This window comes from Ochotona curzoniae, unplaced genomic scaffold, assembly GCF_017591425.1.
Source record: "Ochotona curzoniae isolate NIBS_2020 unplaced genomic scaffold, NIBS_Ocur_1.0 contig_48, whole genome shotgun sequence".
In the NCBI taxonomy this organism is placed as follows: domain Eukaryota; kingdom Metazoa; phylum Chordata; class Mammalia; order Lagomorpha; family Ochotonidae; genus Ochotona; species Ochotona curzoniae.
In genome coordinates, this window is record NW_024466391.1 from 2,529,115 (window position 1) to 2,555,445 (window position 26,331).

Genomic DNA, 26,331 nt, shown 5'->3' on the forward strand with positions numbered 1-26,331 from the left:
GGACGCGGGACGCGGGCGGGGCAGCGGCCACCCGGCCCGAGCGGACGCCGGACGTAGCGCCGGCCACCGCGGGGCGCGCCGTTGGGGGCGGAAACCGCTGAGCGCCTCGCAGCGCGCCTGCGCCGCCCCGCCTCCGCAACGGTAACCCCACCCCGCCCCGGCGAGGCCACGCCCCTCCGTTACCCGCCGCCCCGCCCCCCGCCCAACCGCCCGCCGCCCCGCCCCTCCGGCGGCGGCCACGCCCCCCGGGCGGCTGCGCGCGCACGCGGCGGGCGAGGGGCGAGCACGTGCTTCCGGCGTTCAGCGCGACTCGACGCCCGCCGATGGCCTCGCCCCCTCCCCCCCCCCCGCGGCGGCCGCGCGTGCGCCGCAGACCCCATCAGGGACATCCCGGGTCTGTGGGGCGGCGGGGGAAGGGCAGAGGGGACGGACAGGAAGGATGGAGGGGAAGGACGGGAAGGACAGAGGGGAAGAACAGGGAAGGGCGGTGAGGCCCTTGGTGCTGCTGAGCATGGCGCCGTGGCAGACTGCCACCCTCATGCCCAGCCATGGCCCCCCGAAACGCCGAGCAGGGCGGTGGGAAGCCATGGCGTGAGACGGCCGCGTGGCTGTGTGTGACAGCTTCTCCAGTGCCCACGGATGCACGTGGGGGGGTGTGGGTGTGCGGCTGTGCACTCACACAGGCGCTGGGACTTCTGGCTGCTGGCTCCCCACTGTGGTGGTCAGGTTTGTTTGTGGCGGAGCTGAGCCCTGGTTGTCCCGCACTGCGACCTCGGAGCCCCCACCAAGCCGTGTGCCTCTTAGTGCCCTGGGAGTGAGGGACATGGCGGTGACCTCGTCTAAGCCTTGGTTTGGGGGTGATGCTCCCCCAAGGCCACCCTCAGCCTGAGCAGCCACTGCCACTGGCCCTCAGCATTGCTGGGGACAGAGGACTCTCCTGGCTGACCATGAGCACTTGAGGGCCCAAGAGCTGCCAGCCAGTGTCTGGGTACCGCCCGGCAGGGGTGGCTCCTGCACATGGGTTGGCAGCCTGACATGCTGCCTACCAGAGCAGGTTGGTTGTAGGAACGCCTCAGCTCTGGCCGCCAGCTCTGACCCCCCCAAGTTCCCCGGGGGGAGCCCAAGGGCTGGGCCTGCATGGCAGCTGTCCACCATGGGTCAGGCGGGTCCAGGAAGGGGCAACAAGCCAGGGGCCCGCGCTCGAGTGGACCTGCCACCCAGCCACTGCCACCGCAGTACCCTGGGAGTCCCGCCCACCCTGAGCTCAGTGACAGCTAAGACAACGTTGTGTGGGTGTTTATTCTGCATCAAGTAACAAAACCTATCAAGTCTGTGTGTCACGTACGTGATACAATATTCTGCAATATAAAATACAATTTACACAAACCTCTATCAAGTAACCCTAAAGGAACACACTTGATTTTTACATTTGTGTATTTAAATTAGAAAAATCTGCTTTATATTGTAAAAAAAGAAAAAGCAACAACAAACACAAAGCCCCCACGTGACAATGGACACCGGCCCCATCCCTGCTGCCACACACCACAAGTGGGTGGACAGAGCGAGAGCGTTCGCGCCCTCCAGGCGGGCTGCGAGGGGACAGACTCTACCGAAGAAACGCATTCTGGTCTTAGGTTTGCAAGAGTCAATTTATGAAAATATGAATTTCTTTTGCTAAAGTTTTTACAAGGTAAGTGAGCCCGGCCCGTGTGGGCTGCCACGTCACTGCTGGCTCCCCCGCCACCAACACTGTGCTCCATTTTCAACAATTCATCAACTGAAGAGCTGAACGGCCTGCAATCAAGAAGAGCTGCTCGGAGGGCAAAATCTGACCAAGAAATGTTCCCAAAGGCACACCCGCCCTCTCCCGCAACACCAGACTGTCCACTTTATCTCGGCTTGGTCCAATGGAAACATGTTCAACAAATCCTTGTTTAAAATGCCAAGTTTCTTTAGTGGGAAGGTTGCTGCTTTTAGCCGCGTTCTGAAAAATGAGGTGACAGAAATAAGCGTAAATTCCTGGCTGAAGAAAGCCGAGGCTGTCCGCGGGGGTCCAGGGCCACTCCGGACGGGAGCCCCTCGTGGCTGTCGGCACCAGGTGTCAGCACTGCTGCAGCCACGCGGGCCCCACAACGTCCCATGTCTACAACCGTCAGGTCACCACAAAAGAATTTATAACCTCAGAAAAGCAATATGCTTTTTAGATGCCTTCCCATTTCTGTAATTTTAAATGGAAATATTAGAGTTCTTATTTTAAAAAAGCATCAGAATTGCAGCTGTGAAATTTTTCTAAGAAACCATTATACACAAAACCAGTCATTTCTGAAGTCCAGAATTGCTCTCCCGCACCAAGGTCACAGCGGTTCCCAACAGTGCGAGCCGAGGACCCGCAGGGCCAGGCGTCGGCCTCTAGGCCTGGACAGAGGCAGTGCCCCCATCCCGGGCGTCCCGCGTGCTTTCCTTGCTCTTGCTGTGGTCCCTGTGGTCACGGTCACGGCCACGTTCCCGGTCCTTGTCCCTTGACCTCTCACGGTCCCGGTCCCGGTCCCTGCTGCGGGAGCGATCTCGGTCCCGTCTCCGGTCTCTCTCCCGGTCCCGATTCCGACTTCTGTCGCGACTGCGGCTGCGGCTGCGGCTGCGGCCCCGCTCTCGCTCTCGGTCCCGGTCCCGCTCTCGGTCTCGGTCCCGCTCTCGCTCTCGCTCCCGATTGGAGCTCCGCTCTCGGCCTCTGTCCCACTCCCGGCCAGCGTCCTTCTCTCTGTGCCGGTCCCACTCCCGGCTCCAGTTCCGACCTCGCTCTCTCTCTCGCCTGCGGTCTTCGAAGGCCCGGCCCTGCCGACTCTCTGGCACCTGTCCTTCAGGCTCATCCAGTGACTTCTCTCGGGGGCCAGCTTCAAAACGCTCCCTCAGCCGGCCCTCCACGGCCTGGCCCCTGTACTCGTGGCCTTTGCCCTCGCGGAAGTCATTGGCTGTCCACTGCCCATCAGCCTCAAGGCCCTGCCCAGAGGAGTCCGAGGGTGCAGCTGAAGCTGACCCAGCCTCATCCCAGCGGTCCTTCCTGTGCTGCGGATGGCCAGGGAGCTCGAGCAGAGGCCGGGGCGCAGGGCCAGGCTTCAGCCCCTGTGGGGGCTGGCCCTGGAAGGGGAACCGTGAAGGTACTGCCTCGTTCTTCTCTGAAAAGGGCACAGATCCCCTGGGCCCGCCAAACTGTAGAGGTGCAGGTACTCTCTGACCCCCAAACCTAGGTGGCGAGTTCACCCTCTGCTCCTCAAACGGCTGCGGCTGCACCCCCCTGGGACCTGGTATGAAGGCTGGTGCCTGGCCTCGGGGTCCCTCAAACTGGCCCGGATGGGGCCCCCGTGGGCCCACAAAGTGGCCAGGTGGGGGTCCTCTCTGAGCCCCAAACTGAGATGGAGGCGGGCCTCCCCGGGGTCCCGTGAGCTGGGACAGCAGAGGCCGCCTCTGTCCGCCACACTGGAAGGGTATCCCGCCTCGGCCACCTGCACCTGGGGCTCGCTCGGGCCCCTCAAACTGGGCTGGCGGGCCAGGCAGCTCACTGTACACCACCTCCTGGAAGTCCCTGCTCTCCGCATGCAGGTCCTGGCGCTCTTCAAACTGAGAAGGTGCCACTCCTCTGGGGCCGCCGAGGAAGGGGGGTGAGGGGCCCCTGGCCTCCCCATAAGGAGGGGGCCCATGCTGACCAGGAAACAAGGAAGACATGGGCCCTTTCTGGGCCCCGAATCTGGCAGGAGGCCCCCTTGGCCCGTCACTGGGAGCAGTGTTCTCCTCGGGAAACGAGGGGCCTGGCCCCCTAGGACCCGGGAAGCTGGAACCGGGTAGTCCAGGCACCCCAAAAGCACGAGGCACTGGTTCCCGCGGGCCTGGAAACTGGGGCTGAAAGGGGGCCCCTCCTTTGTGCCCGGGTGGGGGGAAGGGGACAGTGCCCTCCCCCGGCCTGCCTGGAGGCTCCCTGCCCATGTCCACATTGGCCACTGGGCCAGCAGGTGGGGTGTGTCTTGGGCTCTCATAGGGTGCCGAGCCAAGAGGCTGTTCCCCAGGTGTGAATGGAGGGATGGGGTAGGGGCTCTGACCAAAGTTCTGCCCATCGCTGGGCAGCACGAAGCCAGGCTGCAAGGAGGTGCTAGGGGGTGTGGGCAGCAGCACCCTGCGGGCAGGCCTGGCCACGACGTCTCCGCCTGCCACAGGATGGATGCCATCCAGGGGCAGCTGGCCCGAGTTCCCCAAGTGCTCAGCCCTCTGGCAGTCCTGGCTGGGGAGCAGGGGTGGCTTTTCAGGAGGAACCCACGGGGGAGGTGCTGCCTCTCTCTCTTCCTGGGCTTGCACAGGCCCCTGCGGGGGAGCCTCCCTGGCTGCAGGGCCCCCCTGGCTGCTGCCCGTTGGGGCCTCGCTGCTCTCAGCAGCCAGCCGCCTGGCCTGCCGTGGGTCTCGGCGCTGTCTCGCCTCTGTGTTCAGATGTGCTGCCTGGGCAGCGGGGTTTGGGGCGATGGGCAAGGGGCACCCCTGCTCCGGCAGCTCAGCCCTGCTCAGAGCTGACTTCGGAGGCGGCGACATGAGCGCGTCGGACACGGAGAAATGGGCCATGGAGGCGCCCACAGCAGCCCGCTGCTGCCGCAGTGCCTCTTCCTGCTCCTCCAGCTGCCGCTGCTGCTCCTCAATCTGCTTGTTCAGCTCCTCCAGCATCTTCTGCTGCTCCACCAGGGAGGGGGTGGGGGTGTCCGCGGGCTCGCTCCCTGTGCCTGCACACATCCTGTTGGGCAGGTCCTCCACAGTCACTTTGGCCTCCTCTAATATCGTCTCGTCCTCAGGGTCGTAGGCCACCTCCTCCTTCTCGGCAGCCTCTGGAACAGGCTCCCCAGAGGGGCACGCCGGCGGAGCGGCGAGCTGAGGGTCAAGAGCCCTCTCGGGGCCGTACTCCTCCTCTGGGTCATAGGGCCTGTCGTCTTCCTCCTCCACTGGAACCTTCTCTCTCGACAACTGGCCAAACTGCTGCACGATGGGATCCAGCAGAGGGGCTGCTGGGGCCCTGCTGTCCGGCGGGGCTCCAGGCTCCTGGAGGGGCGTGGGGGTAGTGCCCCCAGCTTCCTTGCCAGGCAGCTCGAAGGATTTCTTCTTCCCAAAGAGTGCCTGCAGGATGTGCTCCAGTGGCGAGGCCGTCTTGGGCGCAGTGGGTGTGGACACAGTGGGCGCTGCGGGCACAGGCGCCGGGGGAGGCCCTGGGATGGAGCTGGTGGCTGCAGACTTGAGGGACGCCAGCCCCTTTGAGGTGGGTGGCTCTGGAAGAGGGGGGGGTGGGGGTGGGGACGCAGGGGGCGTGGTGCTAAGCACTGGGTCACTTGAGCTGAGTGGGTACCTCGAGGGCTTCTTGTCGCCTGGGGTGGTGACAGAAGTCCTGGGCCCAGTCGAGATGTCAGCCTCCTCCTGCGGGCGGCCCCGCCTCTCCTCCACTTTGTCCAACTCCCCGGTGTTGGAAGGACGCTTTATTTTTTGACAGATGACCAGCCCAAGAATGATATTTGGACGTGGAGATTCAAGACCTGGAAGACAATGTGCAGGCACCAGCATTAGACCCAACCTCCCGTTTTCCCTTCGGGGCCAATCGGCCACAGGAATTGCTCATCCAAAGATCTCAGAAGATTCTGGGCTGTGACGTCACTGAGCTGCCCACCTGGTCCTGAGCACGGCCATCTGAGGGAAGATCATGACTGACACTGGCCACAGGCTCTGGTCAAGGGCCCAAGAGACAGGCCATCAGAATCTGTGTGAGGCGCTGCTGCTCGCTGTGTCCAGTTGGCACCATGGCCCCGCCAGGCCCACCAACTGTCATAAAGGGCACTGCATAGTTCTCCCTCATGGAATAATGACACACGCTAAGCAGCGACACGCTCGGAGCAAGTGGCAGGCAGGGCCATCAGGGAAACTCGTTGATTACAATTAGTGCAAATAAAATATATGGGCTGAAATGACAGGGTAAAATAAATGCCTTTGAAGCCTAAACATTCCTGTATCAAAAACTCCTTAAAGTTCAAGACCCCGCAGGACCAGGACCCTGAACAGAGCCGCACAGCAGGTGTGGATTCTGCTACTTTGCAGTTTGGCAACTTGATGTGGAATGTTCTGGATCACGCTGTGCAGTGCGACCCTCCCACCCCTGCCCCTGCACAGGAAAAGTCCAGAATGCCAACGGGAGTTGTCATCTCAGTAACTCAGGGAAAGCACAGACCAGAGGCAAGAAGGACAAGACCACCTAAGTGCAGCCAGCGGGGCACCGTAGCACTCACAAAGGCATTCACACTGGGTTTCTCCCCTCAACACAAGAACTACGAGCTTCCTATGCTCGGAGACTCTGAGGGAGCCAGCAGGAGGTTCTAGCCACCCGCACCTGCACATTCCAGTCAGGCCATGCTGGGAGGCAGAGGCGGGAGCAGGCCCCTACAACAGCACCCCGTGCCCCTTCTGGCAGCAGCTGTGCGGAGCCAGTACCGAGCGTGGACAAGACCGGGCAGGCCCCCACAGGTTCCTGCTGCCCTCCAGCCATGACAACCTCAGGACTCCCCACCTAAGCGCCTCACTTCTGCATGCCTAATGGCCAGTGGGAGCGGCCAGCTCAGCGGACGGCAGGAAGGCCTTCGGAGCAGGCTCCTCACAGCACCAGCAACAGCCCAGCGGGATAAGGGGCAGCCCTGGCAAACGGGGAAACTTCCTTGGAAGGGTCTGTGCCGGGTAACAGGCATCCATTGTTCAGCTAAGCCTTGGTGCAGGGAGCAAGTCCAGCCAAGAGCTGCACCAACCTCCCAGGCACACCCATCTTGACATTACTGACAAAGACAGGTGGCTCTGACCATGTCCTATCCACAATGGTCTGTAAGTAGCAGGCCCCTCAGAGCCTGGCTTCGCAGCAGGCCCACGGCACCCCCAGCATCACATCCCACTCACCTCCTCCAAGGACCACAACCCCGTCCTAGCCTGACCTGCAGCCGGCCCCTGCACCGCATCTTGGCTGTGCCTGGAACTGAGTCCACATGTCACCCCTACCCCAACAACCCGAGCCTTGAGAGTGGGCAGAGGCCACTGCCAAGGGGCTCCCTTTCCGACCTCACCCCATCTTGGCACCATCCTGCTGTGAGCACTCGCCCTGCCCTGGCAGACCATGGTGGGGCCACTGGACAAGCCACCAGGTGCGAGGGATACCGTTTCACAAAACACACCTCACACTAGGAAACAAACTGCCAGCTCCACATGTCTGCGTCCAAGTTTCCAGCTGGGAGAAGCCAGCTGCGGATGCAGTGGCCGCGCCAGACCCGGGACCTGTGCACTTGGTGGGACGAGTTTCCACAAGCCAGTGGGCAGCTCTGCTTCTTGAACGAGCCGCCGAGAGTGAGTCCTCCTCACCCGACATGACCCCACTGAACCCTGAGTTCATGAAGATGACCAGGACCCTCCTACGTCTGGTTGGTCACAGACCTGGACAGAACCTGTGTGAATTTAGTCAACGGCAGTCCCTAAGTGTGAGTCTGACAGACTTGGCAAATGTGGAGACAGCGTGCTCCCCGACCCTCCCCACATATGTGGTAATGTGCACTCTCAGCACAGACCCATGCAGGGTGTGCTACACGCAGCTGCTGGAAGCAGCCAGTAGGAAATGCCTTATTGCTCAAGGACACAGTACATGCCATTGAACACTCGCATTCTGACGACACACCTGTGCAGGAACATGTGGGGACATGTGGGGATGTGCACGCAGTGGACACTGACACACAGGGACATGAGGGAATGCAGGGGCCCTGACCTGGAATGTCTCTTGGTCACTGACCTTCTCGGCCCCTTTGGAGAGCAGCTGCTGGTAACTGTGGATCAGAGGTGGCCCGGGCCCTCCCCCTCCACAGGGACAGAACCCCGTGGGTGGCAGTGGTTTTCACCCCCTCCCAGGCCAGAACGCGTCTGGTCAGAGAGCCCCTGCAGACACCCCGAAACCTCAACTACTAGAAGCGCCAGGCGGGGGGGTGGGGGGGTGTCAGCAGCAAGGCACTATCCTGTTGCAGGCTCCAAGCCGCCAGGGCAGATGGACCTGACCCGAGGCGGCCCTGGCAAACAGGGTCCAGGAGTGTGACTCCACAGCCTCACAGCTCCGGCTGAGCTGACCCCCGCAGATGAAGGTGGCCAGCTCCCCCGGAGGACTGGGTGAAGTCCCCAAATGTGCCATGGACCCATGATAAACTGGGATTTCTGGGTACAACGGACAGGATAGAGGCCTTGGGGAGTCCAGCTGGCTCTGCAATGCTAGATGCAATGCCATGCAGCTAAAGAGCCACGAGCCCAGCTGGCACTGGCACCCAGTGCCCCGGCCGTCCTCACCACTCGCCAGCATGGACAGGAGAGCTCGGGAACAGCCCATGTTCCCAGCTGCCCCTTGAGCCTGCAGCTGCTGAGGGGTCCAGCCAGCCATGCAGCCCAGCACCTCCTGGGCATGTGCTCATGGGCAGCACACCCAGGAGAGCCACAGGCCATACCCTCGGCCCTGGCCCGTGCTGCCAAAGGCCTTGTGTAGAGAAAAACCGTAAGACAGGACCCAGACCCCAACACAGAACCATCTGCACGCGCGCACACACACATGGAGCCACACACATACACACAGAGCCACAGCTGTACCCTGCAAGCACCAGGACAGCTGTCCCATGGAGCCAGGCTGGGCTTGGCTGAACTGTCAGCCGTGGAGCGTCTCCTAGGTGTCAGTGTCCAAAGGCCAGCACGAGGCCAGCCCTCAGCTTCCTCCACGTGGTGCTGCTCCCCTGGGGTTCAGCCGGTTCCCCGATGCTCCCGGCCCACACCTTGGCCCTGCTGCTTCTGGCTGCGTCATGGGGCGAGAAGCCTCCTGTCCTGCGGAGGCCAGTGCTCGGGACTGCTTCTGCTCTCCAGCCCAAGAGCCAGGCATACCGTCTCCACACAGCTGCCAAAGGGGCAGGTCTGACAGCAGCCTTGAGCACTGCGCTTCCAGAGGGTGATGCTACACATCCTGTCAAGAGGGCCCAACACCGAGGTGTAGCCGGCTAAGCCTCTGCCTGTGGCACCGGCATACCATACAGACCCTAATTCAAGTCCCTGCCGTTCCATGTCCTGACCAGCGCCCTGCTAACAGCCTGGGGAAGTAGTGGAGGATGGCTCAAAGACTTGGGCCCTGCGCCCACAGGGGAGACCTGGAAGGAGCTCCTGGCTTCAGCCTGGCCCAGCCCCGTCCAGCCACTGTGGCCACAGCAAGAGTGCACCAGCAGGTGCAAGACCTTTTCCTCGTGCACTCTCTAACTCTTTCAAGTAAATAAATACATACATGCATAAATGTTTTTAGCAGCACAGTGCTCAGGTCCTGGGATTACTGACAATCAGCCTCACTCGAGAGCACGCACCACCAGGCCCAGGCCAGTGCATCGCTGCCTCTGAGGCCCCAGGCCAGCCAGGGCCGCAGGTGCACCCCTAGTGCTTGAGGTATGGCCCTCACTGACCCACAGACCTTCACGTCAGTTCAGGCCTGACACAAAGTGGTCTTTCTCATGGGGGGCTCATCGCTTCAGTGGCTCTGCCCCCAGCGAGCACTCCACCCACTGGCAGCTCCCAGGGACCCTCGTCCGTGAGGGGGAAGCCGCGGGCACCACACTGGCGCTTACCTGGCCCCTCAAACGGCAGGAGTTTGGAAGGAACCGGGTCCTTGGCGCTCAGTGGGATCAAGTACAGGTCCTTGATGTGCCTGCTGTTGTTGGCGACAACGCCAAAGCGGCCCCGGCTGCTGAAGTACGAGTAGAGCGAGATGTAAGCGACCTCCTCCTCCTCCGTGGCCGGGTGGAAGCGGATCAGACAGAGCTCCTGCAAGCGGGCAGAGGCAGGACGCGGGTGTCAGCAAGGGCGCTCTCGGTGGCCATGCCACCCGTGTCGTGGCCCTGCAGCCAAGGGGGCTTTGTGACGCACCGACGGCCACGATCAAGGGCGCTGGAATCACAGGGTGAATCCAGGCCTGAGGGAGAACAGAGGGAGAGTCCAGAACTCCCATGACCCTGACGGTCACTGCAGGCCCTTCCCAGATGAAACGACACTCAGTCCCAGGTGCCCACAGGGACAGACTGAGGCCCTGGCCAGATTGCCGTCCATGCTCCCGGCTGCCACTCCTGCCTTTCCCTCAAAAACGCAGCTGTGTGCACCCCACGCCTGCATTGCTGCAGTGTCCCACAGAGCCTCGCAGTCATGTGCCTAGGACACAGGTGCTCTCTGCAAGCTCACCTGCTGAGGGGCAGCCCCGCCCACAGGCAGGCGCCCCTCAGCCGACTGCCCACCTGCAGCTACAAGCACATACCTTGGAGAGAGAGGACTTCAGCTTGCCGACGTAATCCCAAACCGTCTTGGGCGCAATCCTCCCACCAATGTGAATTGTGTCGGGCAAGTCCTAAACAAAAAGTACTTTGAGTGAGCAACCAGTGACAGGATCCGCAGGCAAAACTGACCAACCCTAGCGCTGGCTGGGACAGGCCCAGGGGGCTGAGCCACCGAAAGCCAGGGGCCTGTGACAGAGACCTGCAGGACAACAACTCACTCAGAGACCATCGCCAGCAGTGCATTTTCTTCCTAGACACCCAGTGCAGGTATTCGCGTGACTGGCTCCATGCTAAAGGAGCAACAGCCTGCTGTCTGCACTCCCTTGAACGGGACAGCTCTGTCACGGCCTGGCTGGACAGATCACCAGCACCCCGGCCTCTGGCTGGGCTTTCTGCCCGTCTACACCACTGCCAGCACACCGCAGCTTGCAGCGCCGAGCCGTGGCAGGGTTCCACACTTGCCACCCCTACGGTCTGGGCAGGACCCACTGCGCACCCCTCTGTTCTAACCTCACTGAGGTGATCAAAGCCCCCCGACACGGGGTACGCCTTCGTGACAAACTTTGCCACACTCTGCATGTTGATAAACCCTTTCCACACAGTGCTGAGCCGAGACAGGAAGAGGCTCGTGTCTCCCTCTGGAGTGCCCCGAGGGTCTGAGATGCTGAAAAACAAGACCAGATGGAAACATGACCACGGTGAGCAGCCGGCCAGCCAGCCACACGGACACTGCAGAGGCCCTGGGCTAACCATGGGGACCGCACGGCCCTGGGCAGAGAAAGCTGAGCCGCTGTGACCCCAAATGCAGATGCCCGTTCTCCACAGCCCCACATCCTACACCTGGGCCCCCCTGAGCCGCAACTGCTGACGCAGCCATGACCATCCCCTTGGCGAGCAGAGGGCACGCCAAGCCCGTACCTGGCCCCTGAGGACGGCGGAGCCGACAGGTAGCGAGGCTCAGGGCACGCAGACGGCTTGGCCAGGATGGACTTGGGCACTGAGGCAGCAGTCAGCACAGCCTTCAGTGGTTCAGCTTTGCCCTCCGTCGTGTGGGGACCGTCCAGCCGGGTCACTGCCGGGCCCAGGCCTACACTAGCAGCACTCGAACCAGTCCTGGGGTCCCGGCCAGACACGGTGACCGTGGTGACCACCGCAGCCCCAGAGGAGGCCAGGCAAGGAGCCAGGCCATCCGGCGGGGAGGCCTCGGGGCAGCCATCTCCGGGCTTCATGTCCTGCTCCAGCGCAGTGGCGTCCTCTGGCACAGCCTCCAGGGCCGTGGGCGCAGCTGCACCGGCCGCTGGGTCGGGCGGGGAGTCGTCATGCTTGGGTTTCAAGTCTTCCCTCCGAGCAGAGCCCGACAGCTTCTGCTTCTTTGGAGCTGGTTCATCTTCTGACGATGGAACCTGACCTGAGGAACAGACTGCATGACCACCCCGACAGGTGCAGGGACGCGGGGCATGTGAGCCCAGGCAGGCGAGGGCCACAGGAACCGCCCGGCCCAGTAACTGACCCGAGGTGACAAACTGCCTTTACAATCCCATTGTCTCTGTCTGCACACACTGCCTGTCCAGCCCCTCAGCACGCTCACCTGTACAGATCTTACAGTTGAGGTCGAACAAGTGGGCACGGTGCTGGCCGGTCGTGTCCTTGAGCATGCTGCTGCAGATGTCCAGGGCGGGAGCCACACTCCTCTCCGGGGCGGTCCGCACCGCCTCCTGCTGCTCCTGCAACCACAGGGGCCACATGTCTCCCGGGCTCAGCCATGGGCGCAGCCCGCCACTCGCAGGAGAGAGGACGAGAGACCCAAACATTGTGGTGCCAAAAATATCCAATTTAAGTATTCGGGGCTACTTCAAAAATACTCGGGAAAATGGAGTTAAAGGGTAAGCTCATTTGGATGCAAACTGAAGCAAGTGACCTGCACACACTCTCCTAACGGGCGTCTCTCGGGTCACGGGAGGCACTGTGCCGTGCCTGTGTGCTGCCACGCTAGCAGCCACGCTAGCTCACTAGCTCGCGCGTGTCCCCTGAGCCCCGGAGGCGGGAGGAGCTTACATCCGAGTCCGACGCAGGCGGCGAGTCCTCCATGTCAGGGACGGCCTCCGGCACCGTGGCCGGCCGCCTGCTTCCATTCGGCAGCTTAACTCTGGGCTCTGGGGGCTGTGGGGAAAGGGACAAGCTGGGGCTCGGCCTGCGCCTCCCGGCCCACAGACAGCCGACCCGCGCCCTTGCCGTGCCCACTCACAGGCCTGCGGGGCTTCTCCCTCCACGCAGACAGTTCTTTGGACACAAGCTCCTCTGGCTTCATTCTCACAAGCTTCGCCAAAGAGATTTCTTCACGCAGAACACGATGAAAGAGGCCCTACAAACACACACCGTTCAGCCACTTGGTCAGAAACGGACATGGAGAGTGAAAGGAAAACCCCAGGCCCGGGGCCCCAGCAGAGCCAAGACAAACCCTCAGTGCTGGCATGGGTTCACACTGTGGGGGTACAGAATGCCCCCTCGCCTCCCAGGCACAACGGTCAGAGGAGTGGTGCGGAGTGGTGCCATGGCAAGGACAGAGACAGCAGTGCGGGACGGAGCCTCCTGCCCGAGGCGGGCCCCGCACACACCTGATTCTTCGGGTCCTTCAGATTGAACAGCAGGCTGCGGTACTTGCTCTTGTAGCGGTTGTCCGTGACCTGGAACAGGCCGAACAGCTCCTTCTCGATGCGCAGGGCCACCTTGCCCACCTCACTCTCGGTCATCAACAAGTCATCACTGTCGTTCACTCTGAGCGGGACAAGAGTGACATTAGCCACCTGCGTTTCCAGGCCGCGGGGGACAGCCACAGCAGCACACAGCTCACCTTCTCCACAGGATCTCCTTCAATGAGCGCCTTATGTTCTGCCGGATCTGGGAGTTGGGCTGGGATGGTGCAGGGCTCACGGGCCCAACGTGTCCGGGGGCTGCAGAGGCCGCAGCGGGCTTCCTGTCAGCTGCCCCTGCAGCAGCCCCAGGAGACTTCTTGGAGGCGGTCATCCCAGGGACAGTGGTCTGCCCCACCTGCCTTGTGGCCGATGCACTGCCCGAGGGAGTGGCCGAGAGCCAGGGCCTCTTGGGGATGGTGCCCTTGAAGCCCGAGGGTGACTTTCTGACGACCATCTTGGCTGTCTTCGGGAGGAGACTTCGGGGTGCGGTCTGCATGCCCGTCGCAGAGCCTGGCCCAGCCATCTTCTTGGAGGCTGCAGCCGCCACCTTCTCCTCTGCTCTTCGCTCTTCCTTCACAGCTGGAACAGAGGAGGAGGCCACATCAGGCGGTAGCTATCATGTGACAACCAGGACACAGGAGGCATGACTGAGATACACGGAAGCCCCTAGCTACAGGAGAGTGTAAGGCTTGGCTGCCAAGAGGGGTAGGGGTGCAGGGCAGGTGCACAGCACAGTGATAACCCTGGCAGTGGGAGTGCCTGTGCTCCAGCCTCCTTCGGAGAGGGGCCTGGGGGAAATTGGCTTGTGCTTCCACTTGGGGGCCTGGATTCAGTCCCTGGCCCCATTTGGGAAATCACCCACTGGAGAGGAGGCCTCTGCCTCTCCACCTTTGAAATAGAGATTTCTAGAAATGCTTCATTAAAGCTTTCACTTCAAGTTATCATTCAGGCACCAGCTGAGCTCCGCACCGGGACAAAGTCCCCTTATCACAACGGTGGGTGGAGACTGACGCTGCGATTACTGAACACGCAGGGGAGATTCCTGGTGAACTCGCACACGCGTTCTTCTCCTCACATCCAGCCCCAAGGACAAGTCAACGGCAGCTAAGGCCAGTAGCGACACAGGAAACAGAAGTGTGGAAGATGATTGGGGAAGCCAAGAATGCAGTGATGCCACTACACCAGGGTCACCATGTAGAACCCAGAGCTGGAATTCAAACCATGTGGCTGGTGAGCCCGAGTTCTCTGAACTCCAACGAGATTATGGCAAGACGCTCGGGCAGAAGATGGAGGCCCTCTGCCCGTCCACATGTGACCAGGCCAACCACCAGGCCCCAAGGGGCAGCCATGCCACAGTGGGAGGCCTGGCATGCAGACTGCCTTGGTGGCAGGGGACCGTGTCCATCCAGCGCCAGAGGCAGCAAGAGCCTGCACTGCAATGCCCCATGCAGACTCCCAGGCTGCCAACTTTGGTCTGAGCTGGAAACCAGTCATCAGACCTCTGCCCTTGCAACCAGACTTGGAACCCCAGAAAGAATGGGACTCCAAGTGCAAATGAGGCCTCACTGTCCAGTGTCTCTACCCAAGGAAGCCTGGGCCAGGCCTGCTGCCAACCAAGACATGCTGGTAGGAGCTGGAGCTGCTAGTAGCCTTAATTTCACCATCCCCTGGCCAATGTGTCCCATGGTGCTAAGCCTGGGAGTCACACCTTTCCTCATGTTATAGGGTAAGAGATTCCTTCACTTCCAGCTCAGCAGTGTGGAGGGCAACTCTCAGCTCAGTCAGACCCACCGTGTGGCCTAACAGATCACCCCATCACCCTCATTGTGTCACCTGAACCCCACTTCATGGGGTGCCCTTTTGGGAACTCTACAGCAGTCACAATGTCCAGCAAACTAAAATATTGGGACACACAGGGAACAGGTGATTAAACCCACTTCCTGCCCCAAGCCAATCCCCTCCTTGCAAAGAGGGATGTAGGTTCCCCATGGGCAGAGCCTGAACACCCCCTCTCAGCAGGCCCCCAAACCTGGGGGACCCTGGACCTGGCCACCCTTTTTGAGGTGTAGATTTTGGAGACTGCCCCAGGAGAAGGAGAAAAGGTCAGGTCACCAGTCAGCAGACATAAATAGGCTCATGAGACCAGGAAGGGAGGCCGGAACTCCGGCCAAATGGAAATGCCACTGCCTCCGGGAGGGCTCTAGGGCCTACCCTTCCGTCCCTGCAGGTCAGAGAGGGGCTCACTCTGAAGATTCCAACACTGCCTCTCCCACCTCCCAGGACAACTGCATATCCCTCATTCAGGCAAAATCCAAGTCATCCCAGTGCGTGACTAAATCAGCCAGGGTCCACTGGCGTGTGTCCTCAATCAAGGTAACTTTCTGTAATCTCCACGTGGCCCCTTGGGAAAGCAGCTGCTTCCAGCCTTTCACCGGCTCTCTGCCGCCCCCTACTGCCACTCCCGAGAACACACACGCCTCAGCAGGCAAACCGGGAAAAGGCCGGCACCTGGCAGGCTTGGGCTGTCACTTGCCTGTCGGTGTCACCTGTCGGGCTAAGTGGACCACATCAGGGGCACTACACAACTCCTAACCCTAGGGGACCTCCTTTTACGGCAGCCAGCCACTGCACTTGCAAAAGGCAATGACCATTACACTTCTGGGTCAAAAGTCAGCAAGAAGTTGAAACTTTGGATTCACTGCTCATTTCATTGTGCAAATTTAGAAACCTCCCACCAGACCTGTGGGCCCTGCACGCCACGCCTGCCCATGGAGGGAGCGCTGGCTGCAGGAAGGTGCTGATCTTAGCAGTGTCCAGCAGGTAGCACAGCTGAACCAGGAGGAAACAGGCCACAGGACCCCCAGCCTCCTATCTCAGAGGCGAAGTGCCCGAGCCTGGCTTTGGCATGCCCACTGGGCAGCATGCTGCAACAGACCAGTGTCCCCAAATAGTGAAGCGCCTTGCAGTGCAGCCTGTTGCTATAGCACCACTGGCCACTGGGTGGCACTAGCGGACCTCGGCGCACAATGGAAGGTGGCCAGCCCCCTCTACCCCGGCCAATGGTGCCCTGGAGGACCCACAGGGCTTCACAGCCCGGCAGGCCCCACACCACCCCAGTCCTGGCTGCACTCTGGGGGCAGAGCGGCAGTCCTTCTGCCGCGGGTCTTCCTGGGGCAGTCCTCTCCCATGGGAATCCTCTGGAGTTCCCCAAGCAACAGAACTGCCCAATCCTTGCAGACACAGGCGAGGTGCTGGCCAGTGGAACATTCTGAACCCCAACCTGAGGTGGCGATGCTGCTCTGGCCCGCTCTGCCCTCAGAGGGGCAGCACCTGAGTCTTGAGAGCAAACCGGTGATCTCTGGGGGTGGCTGAGCTCCTTGGGGCACACTTGACGTCAAGGTCAGACCCTCCTAAATTACACTTCGGTGTGACCCACCAGGATTAAAGGAGAGTCGGCCAGCAACTGGTCATCTTGTCTGCTGGCTTGCAGCAGGCGTGTCCAGGTGGCAGGTGAGCCACTGCGTTCCTCAAGTGTCCCCCACTGTAGCAGTGGGGGGCAGCACTGCTGACACAGCAGAGACAAGCCCATCCCCTCGGGGGCCCAGCCCACAGCAGGGGGCCGGCTACCTCACATTCCTTCATTGAGAACGACTACGGTTCCCAGCAGCCAGTTTAAATAAACGGGAAGTAGCAAGAGTTCTGATTAATATAAGTTTACTTCTAATGTTTAGAAGCCAAGAATGTAACTAGGCGGGTGTAGTGTGTCCACTTACAACCTGCCGCTGCAGGGTTTCGAGGTGCAGGCTTCGGGGCTCCCCAGAGGCGGACCTGGGCAACACAGCCCAAGCCTGCCAGACTTTCACCTTCTCCCCGCCCCCAGCCCCCTTCTCTACACTGTGACATTCATTGTTTACATGAATGGCATTTAAAGACGCGGTTAAGCTCTAGCTGGGAGGCTTGGAGAGATGAAAACAGAGGCTCCTTGTTTTATTGTCCTGCACAGGGGAGACAAAAGCCCCCTTGGCCCCCACACTGACAGAAGCGTGTTCCTCCTAGGGTCCGCTGGAAGGTGCTTCTGGAATCCTGGAGTTCCCTGGAGCCGCCCTGCAGGCCGTCCGGGCAGCACTTCCGTCATGGCTAGCAGCAGGGCTGGCTCTCTGGATGGTGGTTACAAAGCTGCAGGTTTCCATTCTCACCCTCTTAACTACACATGTCCACCAGGGCCGGAACCACGAGGCAGCAGCGCAAGTCTCCATCCAAGGCACCAGCATCCCACTTGGGCGCTGGTTCAAGTCCCAGCTGCTCACCTTCCTATCCCAGTCCCTGCTTAAGGGCCAGGAAAGCCATGGAGGACTGACCCTGCTCCCACACGGGACACCAAGAGAAAGCTTCTCCAAACTTCGCACTGGCCCAACTCCAGGCGTTGTATCCGTTTGGGGAGTGAGCCAGCAGATGGCAGCTCTCTCCTAATTCCATATATCCAATAAAAATAAGTTTTCAAAAATATTTTCCAACTAGGAATTATCTGTACGAACACTGAGGGTGCTGTCCAGAACCCTAATAAATCAACATTTAACTGGGGCCAGGGTGAAGCCGACTGGCTAATGTATCTGCAAGCCGGGCACCCCATATGCTGGTTCATGTCCTGGCTGCTCCACTTCCCATCCAGCTCCCTACTTGTGGCCCAAAGCCTTGGGACCTGCACCCACAGGAGACCTGGAAGAAGCTCCCGACTCCTGGCTTCAGATCAACTCAGCTCCAGCTGTTGCAGCCACTTGGGGAATGAATCAGCGGATGGAAGATCTTTGTCCCTCCCTCTCTGTAAATCTGCCTTTCCAATAAAAACTTTTTTTTGTTGTTGTCTTTAAAATAAACTAAATGTCCTAACCATGTTAGGAATAAAAATGAAAAAACGGAATAAGGACACAGAAACCCAAGGGTGATTTTGTGGACAATCACGGCAATTGCTCCATCAGCTAAAGGAACTGTACCCCAAGCAGTCACTCCACCAACCGAGCAGGGGCGCGACGGGGCCAAGGGGGTCACCTCGAGTCGAGATGGGTGCTCTCTCCCGGGCAGCGTGCCCTCCAGCAGCAGCGGCACAGGTGCAGGCCCCACGCCAGCCTACTCCGGGGCTCTGGCCGGCCGTGGAAGTACTGCAGTAGAGGCTGCTTGGTCAGCTGTGCCACAGGCTCCTCCCAGTGCCCAGGCAGGGCTAGGGCTGCAGCCTGCTTCGGCGCCAGGGTGACCGGCGCCAGCCAGCGCTGAACATGGGCACACCCAGAGGCCTGGTTCCGCTGGCCTATCCATGAGGTGCCTCCACAGCTTTCGCCCCCAGTGGGAAACGGAGCCACCCACTCCTCAGCAGGGCTGTGGCCAGGTCCCATGGCCCTGCTGTCTTCCCGCCTGCCTGTGGGAAGGCCCTTCGAGGATAAGTCAGCTGGCTCCAAGTGTGTATGGTGTGTGTATGTCATGTGTGGGGAGGGTGTCCGGCTCACTCGGAGATGTGGACGTGCCCACCGGGCAGAGGCTGCGACACCCAGCCTGTCCCACTTCCTCTGAGCTCAGGGGAACAGGTGTAGCAGGGAGGGGGCGAGCAGTGGAGCCTGCCCCTCCTCCGAGCCCTCAGGGAGCCCCCAAGCCCTGACTCCGTGCCCGTCCTGCGTGCCAGGGCAGAGCCGGAAGTCACCTGCACTGAACTAGATGACCGTGGCTCCAGTCCCGCTGCTGAGCTGTCTGCCTGGGCCTGCTCCCCTTAACTGCCCTGCAGGCCTCCTGGGGACGTTAACACTCCTAGGCCACAGCGGCTGCAGAGGGACACAGATGGCTCCCACGGGGTCCTCAGCTTCAGCCGCCTCAGGTGTATGACAGTACTCTCCATGGGGGCGGGGCCGGGCCCATCTCTCCCTGGGTGGGCTAGGTCTGGTCCAGCCTGCAGCAGCACCCCGAAGCTCGCTGTGGTGCCCTCGCAGCCCACTGTCCCATCATGGCATTCAGGGTGATTCTTCAAAGGGCACAGGAGTTAGGGTCAAACTGAAAATGGCTTCCCTGATGCCGCAGGAGGTGTCCTGTGGCTAAGACTAAAGCTGGTGTCGACACTCTGAGGCAGGGCTGGGGCCTTTGACTCCAGACACCCCCGGGAACCAAGAAGTCCTCTCCCCCCAACCTCCACTACAGCCAGACGCTGTCACTTACCACGGCACCAGGACAGCCTGCAGACTCGGCAGTGTGAGATGGGTGTGTAGTGAGTGAGTAACCGTGAAATAGCTTGTGTCTGCCCGGTTCAGGTCAAAGTCCCTCCTGAGAGCCCCACTGGCCCGAGCGTCAGATACGACAGGAACGGACAGAGGTGCTGAAGGTTTTATGTGCTAACAGCAGAGAATGTGGAAACCAGCACGCACGGCACCCAGACCCGAGCCCTCGGGTGGGACAGGGAGGAGCTGCCAGCACCGGGCGGTGTCTGTCCAGCCTGCGCTCACGGCCACATGGATACTTACCGGGTCTGGCAGTGCCAACACACTGATGCAGCCAACTGCCAGGGCGAGGCACAGCAGCAGCAAGCCTTCCACAACAGGGTGGGAAAGCCCGACAGGGAAACCCCAGGTGCCACGGACAGGACCACGGGGTCCAAGAGGATTCCTGGGCACAGGCACCTGCTTCCGGCTCTGAGGGCGCCGCCCACGCGTGGGCTCAGCACTAGGACATCGGCGTGACTCACAGCTCTGGGGAGGCCCAGGGAGCGCTCTCCAGAGCAGGCAGCCAGCCCCTGGGAAATACGTACATTTATACAAGAGAGGCCCGGCGGCGGCAGCACTCTGCTCCGGCTTCACCGCGTTGTAATTGTGGTCGCTTGCCCAGGACGGGGTGCCCTCGCTCGGTGCCTCCTTGGCCAAGGCGTCGCCCCGGGGAGAAGCTGCCACCGCCTTCTTTGCTGGGGTCTCCTTCGTCTCTGGAGCCGGTCTCTTGTGCACAGAAGGGATTTTAATGCCTGCCTGGATAACGAGTAAAGCCCCAATCACGAGAGGGTCGCTGACGAGGGCCTAGACACTCCCTCCTCTCGGGCTCACGCTCAGGACCCTCGCCCACCCGTTCGCACGTCCCAGGGTGGCAACAGGGCGAAGGAGACAGCAGCACAGACGCCATCGCTCCTCCTGTCGCCCAGCACCCACACAAATGGCATCTTTTAGCACTTCCAGCACTCCAAACACCAGCTTTACAGTCTCACTGGGGTACATCACATCCACCTGAGTTCCAGGAAGTTTCCCAGGCCACAGTGAGCTCTGGACACCCCAACTCGTCCCAACTCTCAGAACAGCAAACATGAGGCGCATCCACAGCCAGGCCTTGAACAAGGCCCCAGTGGCCGTCCCAGGGCCCAGCTAACTACACAGACCAGCTCCTGGGCTCCTGATGCGGGGGCCAAGTTCAGCATGCTGCTCACTGACCCGCCTGGCCCTTGGCCAGCAGGTGCCCGTGCCTGTGGGGCTGCCTGGCCACCTGAGGGCTGCCAGGCACACTCACCTGCACACTCCACTTGGGAAGACTCAGCTTTTCCGATTTCGTCCTCACCTTTTCTTTAGGTTTTGGTTTTTGATCTTTCCCTGAGCTGAGGAACTTCATGGTGGCTGCAGCGTGCTTCAGGATGCAGGCACTGCTGCAGTACACGGAGTCGGGCTGCGCCACTCTGCCGCAGCCAGGGCCGATGCACTTGGCCGCACCAGGGGCCTCCACCACCTGCCCAAGAGAACGCGACTTCAGATGGCGTCCGGGCCAGCCTTGGCAGCCGGAGGGCCCTGCAGTTGCCACCGACAGTGCCCTGGCACGGACCATGCCTATCTTACTCCAACTGCGGTCCACGCCCCCCAGGGAAGCACTACACTGAGGCACCTGAGGCAACAGCGCACCTCTGTGATCAGGCAAACGCTAGACAACCCTCAGGTGTCCTTCTGTCAGCTCAGAAGAGGCTTTCAGCAACAAAATCCTCCCCGGAGACCCAGCCTCCTGAGCACAGCTGCCCTAGTGAGCTGGGACCCGTGCAGAACAAGAGTACAGCATACTCAGGCGCTACAGTGGCACAGCAAGCCAATCCTCCATGGGCAGCACTGGGATCCCATACTGGTGACAGTTCGTGTCCTAGCTGCTCCGCTTCCCATCCAGCCTTGGACCCTGCACACGCATGGGAGACCAAGAAGCAGCTCCTGGCTTCAGATCAGCTGAAGCCTGGCCACTGAGATCATTTGAAAAGTGAACCAGTGAATGCAAGATCTCTCTGTCTCTCCTTCCTTCCCTCTCTAACTCTGGCTTTCAAGTAAAATTTAGAAAATAGGGCCTGGCACGGTAGCCTAGCAGCTAAAGTCCTCACCTTGAATGCTCCGGGACCCCATATGGGTGCTGGTTCTAATCCCAGCAGCTCCACTTCCCATCCAGCTCCCTGCCTGTGGCCCGGGAAAGCAGTCGAGGACAGCCCAAAGCCTTGGGACCCTGCACCCGTGTGGGCGACCTAAAGGAGGTTCCTGGTGCCTGGCTCCAGATCGGCACAGCACCGGCCATTGCATTCACTTGGGGAGTGAATCATTGGACAGAAAATCTTCCTCTCTGTCTCTGCTCTATATATCTGACTTTGTAATAAAAACAAATATATCTTTATAAAAAATAAATATAATTTTTAAAAAGTAAACAAACAAAAACAGGACACCCAGTAGCAGCAGCCTCAACTCCAGAAGGGAGAGGCCTCACGGGGGCGTGCAGCCGGGCCAGCGCCCCAGTCCCCGGGGCCCCGTGCAGCCGGGTCAGTGCTGCGGCTGGGTCTAAGGATGCCAGCACTCTGCCAGGCCCTGCCAGGGCTGTACCCAGTGGCCTCGCAGTCACTGAAGATGTGTGCCAGGAAAACAACACATCCCTCAAATGTCCTAAAGCAAAATACCGCTTCTCGAATAATTAAGATAATCACTTTTCCTCCACAAAATCAAGTTTGTGCTTGGAACGAAAGAGAAGCTGATGTCAAGAACATGGACGATGAAGATAAAATCCAGGCGTCCGCGCATCTCCTCGGCGAATGCTCCAACAGCCACAGCTGTCCGTCTCCTCTCACATACCCACTCTGTGCCCAACAGCACCAGCACCAGTGTTCCCACCTGACACGCTGAGTCCGCCCCATGTTGGACAGGGAGCACGCCCAAGGGGACACCAAAAGCCAGGAGGGACAGATACAAAAAGCATTGTCCCAAGCAAAAATGTGAGCCAGACTGACCCACAAGGAGCGCCCCAGCCCCAGCCCAGCCCAGCACCTGGCAGGCATGACAGCAGCCAGGCAGGGAGGCAGCTGCCAGCAGGAGCTGCCAACGCCGCTTCCCCCTTTGCAAGCTCACAAGGCCAGTCACGCCCTGGTGTGAGGACGGGGCTGCCCCACAGGTCTGGCCCCTCGCTGCTGACCCCCACTCACCGGCTGGAATATCTTGAGTTTCTTCTTCCCACTTGGGTGAGCAGCTTTCTCAATCCTCCCCTTGATCCCTTGGTCCTCACTGGACCTCTGCTCGACGGTTCCTATGCTTGTGAGTTCCGCGCCATCGGTGTGGGCAGGCCTTGCCGGGGCCTCCTGCTGGCCCGTGGGCTCCGAATCCGGTTCACCGTGCCCTTGCAGGATGGTGCAGTTTGGACAGATGTAATCCTCCCCGTTGCGCTCCAGCAGCCGCCCCCGAGCTTCCGAGATGCCCACACAGTCACCATGGAACCACTCCTCACATCGGTCACAGCATATCATGAACCTGCAACGACCAACCAGGACGCTGGGCACGGGGCCAGGGCACCAGGCCACGCGTGTCTCTGCAGCCTGTGGGTCACACAGAGCAGGATCACCCGAGGGCCCGTTCTTTAGGTTTTAACATTCCACTGAATTTGCTTCTGATTTTTCATTGGAACCTTTTTAAAAGTAAACTATGGGGATGGGGGCTGACGCCATGGCTCAATTAGCTAATCTTGTTCCATCCAGGATCCCATATGGACACCGGTTCACATCCAGGCTGTTCTACTTCCCATCCAGCTCCCTGCTGTGGCCTGGGAAAGCAGCATAGGATGGTCCAAAGCCCTAGGACCCTGCACCCGTGTGGGCGACCTGGAGGAAGCTCCTGAGTCCTGGCTCCTGGCTTTGGAATAGCCCAGCTCCAGCCACTGTGGCCACTAGGGGAGTGAAACAGCAGATGAAAGATCTTTGTCTCGCCTCCTCTCTGTAAACCTGACTTTCCAATAAAATAAATCTTAAAAAAAAGAAAAAAGTGACCTGTGGGGACCAGCACTGTGGTGCAGTGTTAGAACCCTCCACTTGCTATCCCACTCCGCACTAATGCACCACGGAAAGCAGCAAAGGACAGCAGGTCCTCGGGCCCTGTCCCCATGCGGGAGACCCACAGGAAGCCCCTCGCTCCTGACCTTGGCCTGCCCCAGCTCTGGCTGTTGCCGCCATTTGGGGAACGAACCACAAGACAGAATAGCTCTCTCCCTTTGTATGACTCTGCCTTTCAGAACAAACAAAGCAAGAGACCCGTGAACTTCAAGGCATTCCCTGCCCCGCACGGGGCTCGGGCCACACCTCCCAATAACAGCCCCACTCAGCAGTGGGTCCCACGCCAACAACCCCAAGGCAGTCTAGAGGCAGCAGCATGGACAGTGTCCGGGAACAGAGCAGCCAGCGCTGCTGCCGCCCACGCTCGGAGCCCCCCAGCCCAGGCCAGCCCTGCATCCACCCACCTGTTGTTGTGCGGCTGACGGCAAATGCAGTACAGGGCACTAGGGTCGTACATCTCGCACTCGGGCTGTGGTCGGCCCATGGCCCCCCGCTCCTCTCCAGCTCCCCGAGCCACTGGCCCCTCAGCCTCACTCTCTGGGTCCTCCTCGGCCACCTGGGACGCTTCCCCATGGGCCATCTCGGGCTCCTCCTGAGAGGGCAGGCCCTGCTCGGCAGCACTGTCTGCCTCCACAGCCCCGGCCTCTGTGGGGTCCTCCTCCCGCTGCGGCTTCCTCAGGCGATTCGGGGTCCCCCGCAGGGGCCTCTCTGGGGGTTCCTGCTCTCGCTGCCTCCGGAGGCGATTCTGAAGTTCTTTCAAGGTCAGGCCGTCACTGTCACTATCGGAGGTGTCGTCCTCACCATCTCTCGCCTTGGCCTTCTCAGCTGCCACAGACCCAGGTTCGGCCTGGCCGCCGCCCTTGACCTCAGAGGCGCTCTCCACACTGCCTTCCGAGGCAGTCTCGCCATCAGTGGCAGGGCAGGATGCCGGCTCGCCCCTCCTCCCCCGGCGCCGCACCGTGGTGAGGAACTCCTCCACCCGCTCTGTGCGCTTGGGCTGCCGGCCGCTGCGCCGCAAGGAAGGGGCAGGCTCCCCAGCGTCAGCCTCCACGTCTCCCACACCCTCGCGCTTGGCGATCGTGGTTCTCCGGAAACCCCACGTCTTCCGGAACTCCTTGCTGGTGGGCTTGATGGCCCGAGGGGCCTCCTCGCTGCTTGCAGCTCCTGCGTCATCCATTCCTGGTGAGGACATGTCAGCAGGTCAGGAGCGACACAGGCAAGGTTCAAAGGTCCCAGGAGGGAGCCCTGCCCACCCCCTTCTGCCAAGCAGCCCCAGCATTCATAAGGACTCTGAGGGCTCTCCAGCCAGCGTGGGCACAATGGCACGGCCGCAAACACACAAGCATGTCACATCACCCAGGACACGTGCTATGGCAAGGACCACCCAGACACCAGCACTGGGCCAGGCCAGCCTTGACACGCACAGTCCAGCCCAACTGAGCAGGCCCACGGCCCCCCAGCCACCACCCCCGACAGTGCTGGGGGAGGCCATGGGCATGAACAGCACCATGTCCTTGGGCGTGTGCCCCACATCTTCCTCACCAACTGCTCCGGGAGCTTGCAGAGTACAGTTCTTGTGTAAAATCGCAAGCCTGGGAAAAGACGGGGCAGACCTGGAGGCTTCGCTCCCAGCTGTGCAGCTGCTAATCAGAGCCGAGCTCAGAGGACTCCATCTCAGGGAAGGGCTAGTGTACACCGACAGCTGAAAACAGAAACACGCCAACGTGCTCAACGTGCACAGCTTCCTGCGCGGGCGCCTGGCAGCTTGCTGCTGCCCCTCTGCTGGACGCACCCCCCTCGCCATCGCTCAGACGCGGCCACGGCCAGGGCCACAAGGACAGGAGTCCGAGGCTGGACCAGCAGCAACACCCAGCCCCAGAGCCGTGGTCTGAGTGTGACAAGCACAAGGAAAGACAGAAGCAGCTCCCACAGGAGCAAGCCTGGCCGGGGGCAGCTGCACGTGCACTTGCTCCCTGGACACACATGGTGCACCCTAGGCCCTCTCTGTCCCTGTTGGGTCTCCCACTAGGCAGACGGGAGGAGGTGTGTGTGCCAGTACCCTGAGCAGCTCAGCCAGAGCTACAGAGAAGCCACAGTCCTTCAAAGAGAGCCGGCAGCAGCCAGCCCACCTCCCCGACTGGACACCACGCGCCCCGAGGACCGTAAACAGCCATGTGAAATCCTCTGACTGAAGTTACAACACTTCCAATAAGCACGAATTCTACATGTTGTAGGGTTTGAGGCAAATGAAAACACAAGCTTACTAAGTTAAAATGTAATCCTGTTAACACTTTACCTGTCCAACAACAAACTCAAAGTTTGGACGTGTCCCCCAAAATCTTCCACACGAACAAATGGCTCTCAGGGCCGCTCCGGCCGCTCACTGGGCAGCGTGCATAAGTCACAGGGTTTGTCTTTTCAACAACTGCTCCAACTTTGGAATAAGTTCCTGGAAGAAAAGAAGAAAACATTTAGTAGATCTTAAGGAACCACAACAAATCCCCTTTTTGCAAAAGAAGGTGTGATGCTTTCTGAGGCGGCCCCTCTTCTGATCCTAACTGTGGGGTGAGAAGCCACACGGCCCCCGACAGTGGGGGCTGCGCCCGAAGGAGGCCCGTCCCCAGCTCTGTCCAGCAGGGGCCGACTTCAGACTGTGTGTCCGTGAGCCTCAGGACCACCACCCCACAGCTGAGCAACCCTTTAACTGTGGCCTCCCAGGCAACCCAAGATCAAGTCTGGCCCGGCTCATTTTAAAGAGACAGCAACTCTTTAGACACCACTGATCAGCCAGACACAGGTACCCTCTCCTCCCTAATGTGGCCCATAATGGCAAAGTTCAGAAATTACAACAGGCTAAAAGCAAACTTCGGTGTTTCACAACACTCAGCATTTGCTTTCAAAGATTTGAAAGCAGAGGGCCCGG

The 26,331-nt window shown here is 60.4% G+C and overlaps 1 protein-coding gene across 3 annotated transcripts; it reads right to left on the minus strand.

Annotated features, from left to right (window-relative positions):
- Nucleotides 1-1,281: 1,281 nt before the first annotated feature.
- DIDO1 (death inducer-obliterator 1) lies at nucleotides 1,282-25,787 on the minus strand. Of its 3 annotated transcripts, XM_040988262.1 has the most exons (16): nucleotides 25,705-25,787; nucleotides 24,951-25,110; nucleotides 23,813-24,587; nucleotides 22,512-22,833; nucleotides 20,591-20,803; nucleotides 19,851-20,061; nucleotides 13,228-13,648; nucleotides 12,992-13,151; nucleotides 12,622-12,738; nucleotides 12,432-12,536; nucleotides 11,965-12,100; nucleotides 11,295-11,784; nucleotides 10,887-11,040; nucleotides 10,358-10,447; nucleotides 9,678-9,873; nucleotides 1,282-5,555 (listed from the first exon to the last, which is right to left on the minus strand). In XM_040988262.1, exons 3-16 carry the CDS (start codon nucleotides 24,583-24,585, stop codon nucleotides 2,410-2,412), a joined length of 6,534 nt encoding a protein of 2,177 aa, XP_040844196.1. In that variant the 5' UTR covers nucleotides 24,586-24,587; nucleotides 24,951-25,110; nucleotides 25,705-25,787; the 3' UTR covers nucleotides 1,282-2,409. The 3 variants fall into 3 exon arrangements, with proteins under 3 accessions (XP_040844196.1, XP_040844195.1, XP_040844194.1); XM_040988261.1 differs by lacking the exon at nucleotides 25,705-25,787 and having other exon boundaries at nucleotides 20,639-20,803; nucleotides 24,951-25,336; XM_040988260.1 differs by lacking the exon at nucleotides 25,705-25,787 and having other exon boundaries at nucleotides 24,951-25,336.
- Nucleotides 25,788-26,331: the final 544 nt, after the last annotated feature.

What these genes read in the sequence shown, in the direction of transcription:
- DIDO1 (XM_040988260.1), bottom strand. Translation starts at nt 25,212, where the DNA reads ATGGCGAGGGGGGTGCGTCCAGCAGAGGGGCAGCAGCAAGCTGCCAGG. An exon ending in CAACTGTAAGATCTGTACAG is followed by an intron (nt 11,785 to 11,964) that starts GTGAGCGTGCTG and finishes TCTGTTCCTCAG; the next exon opens with GTCAGGTTCCATCGTCAGAA. An exon ending in GCTTTGATCACCTCAGTGAG is followed by an intron (nt 10,448 to 10,886) that starts GTTAGAACAGAG and finishes CTTTTTGTTTAG; the next exon opens with GACTTGCCCGACACAATTCA.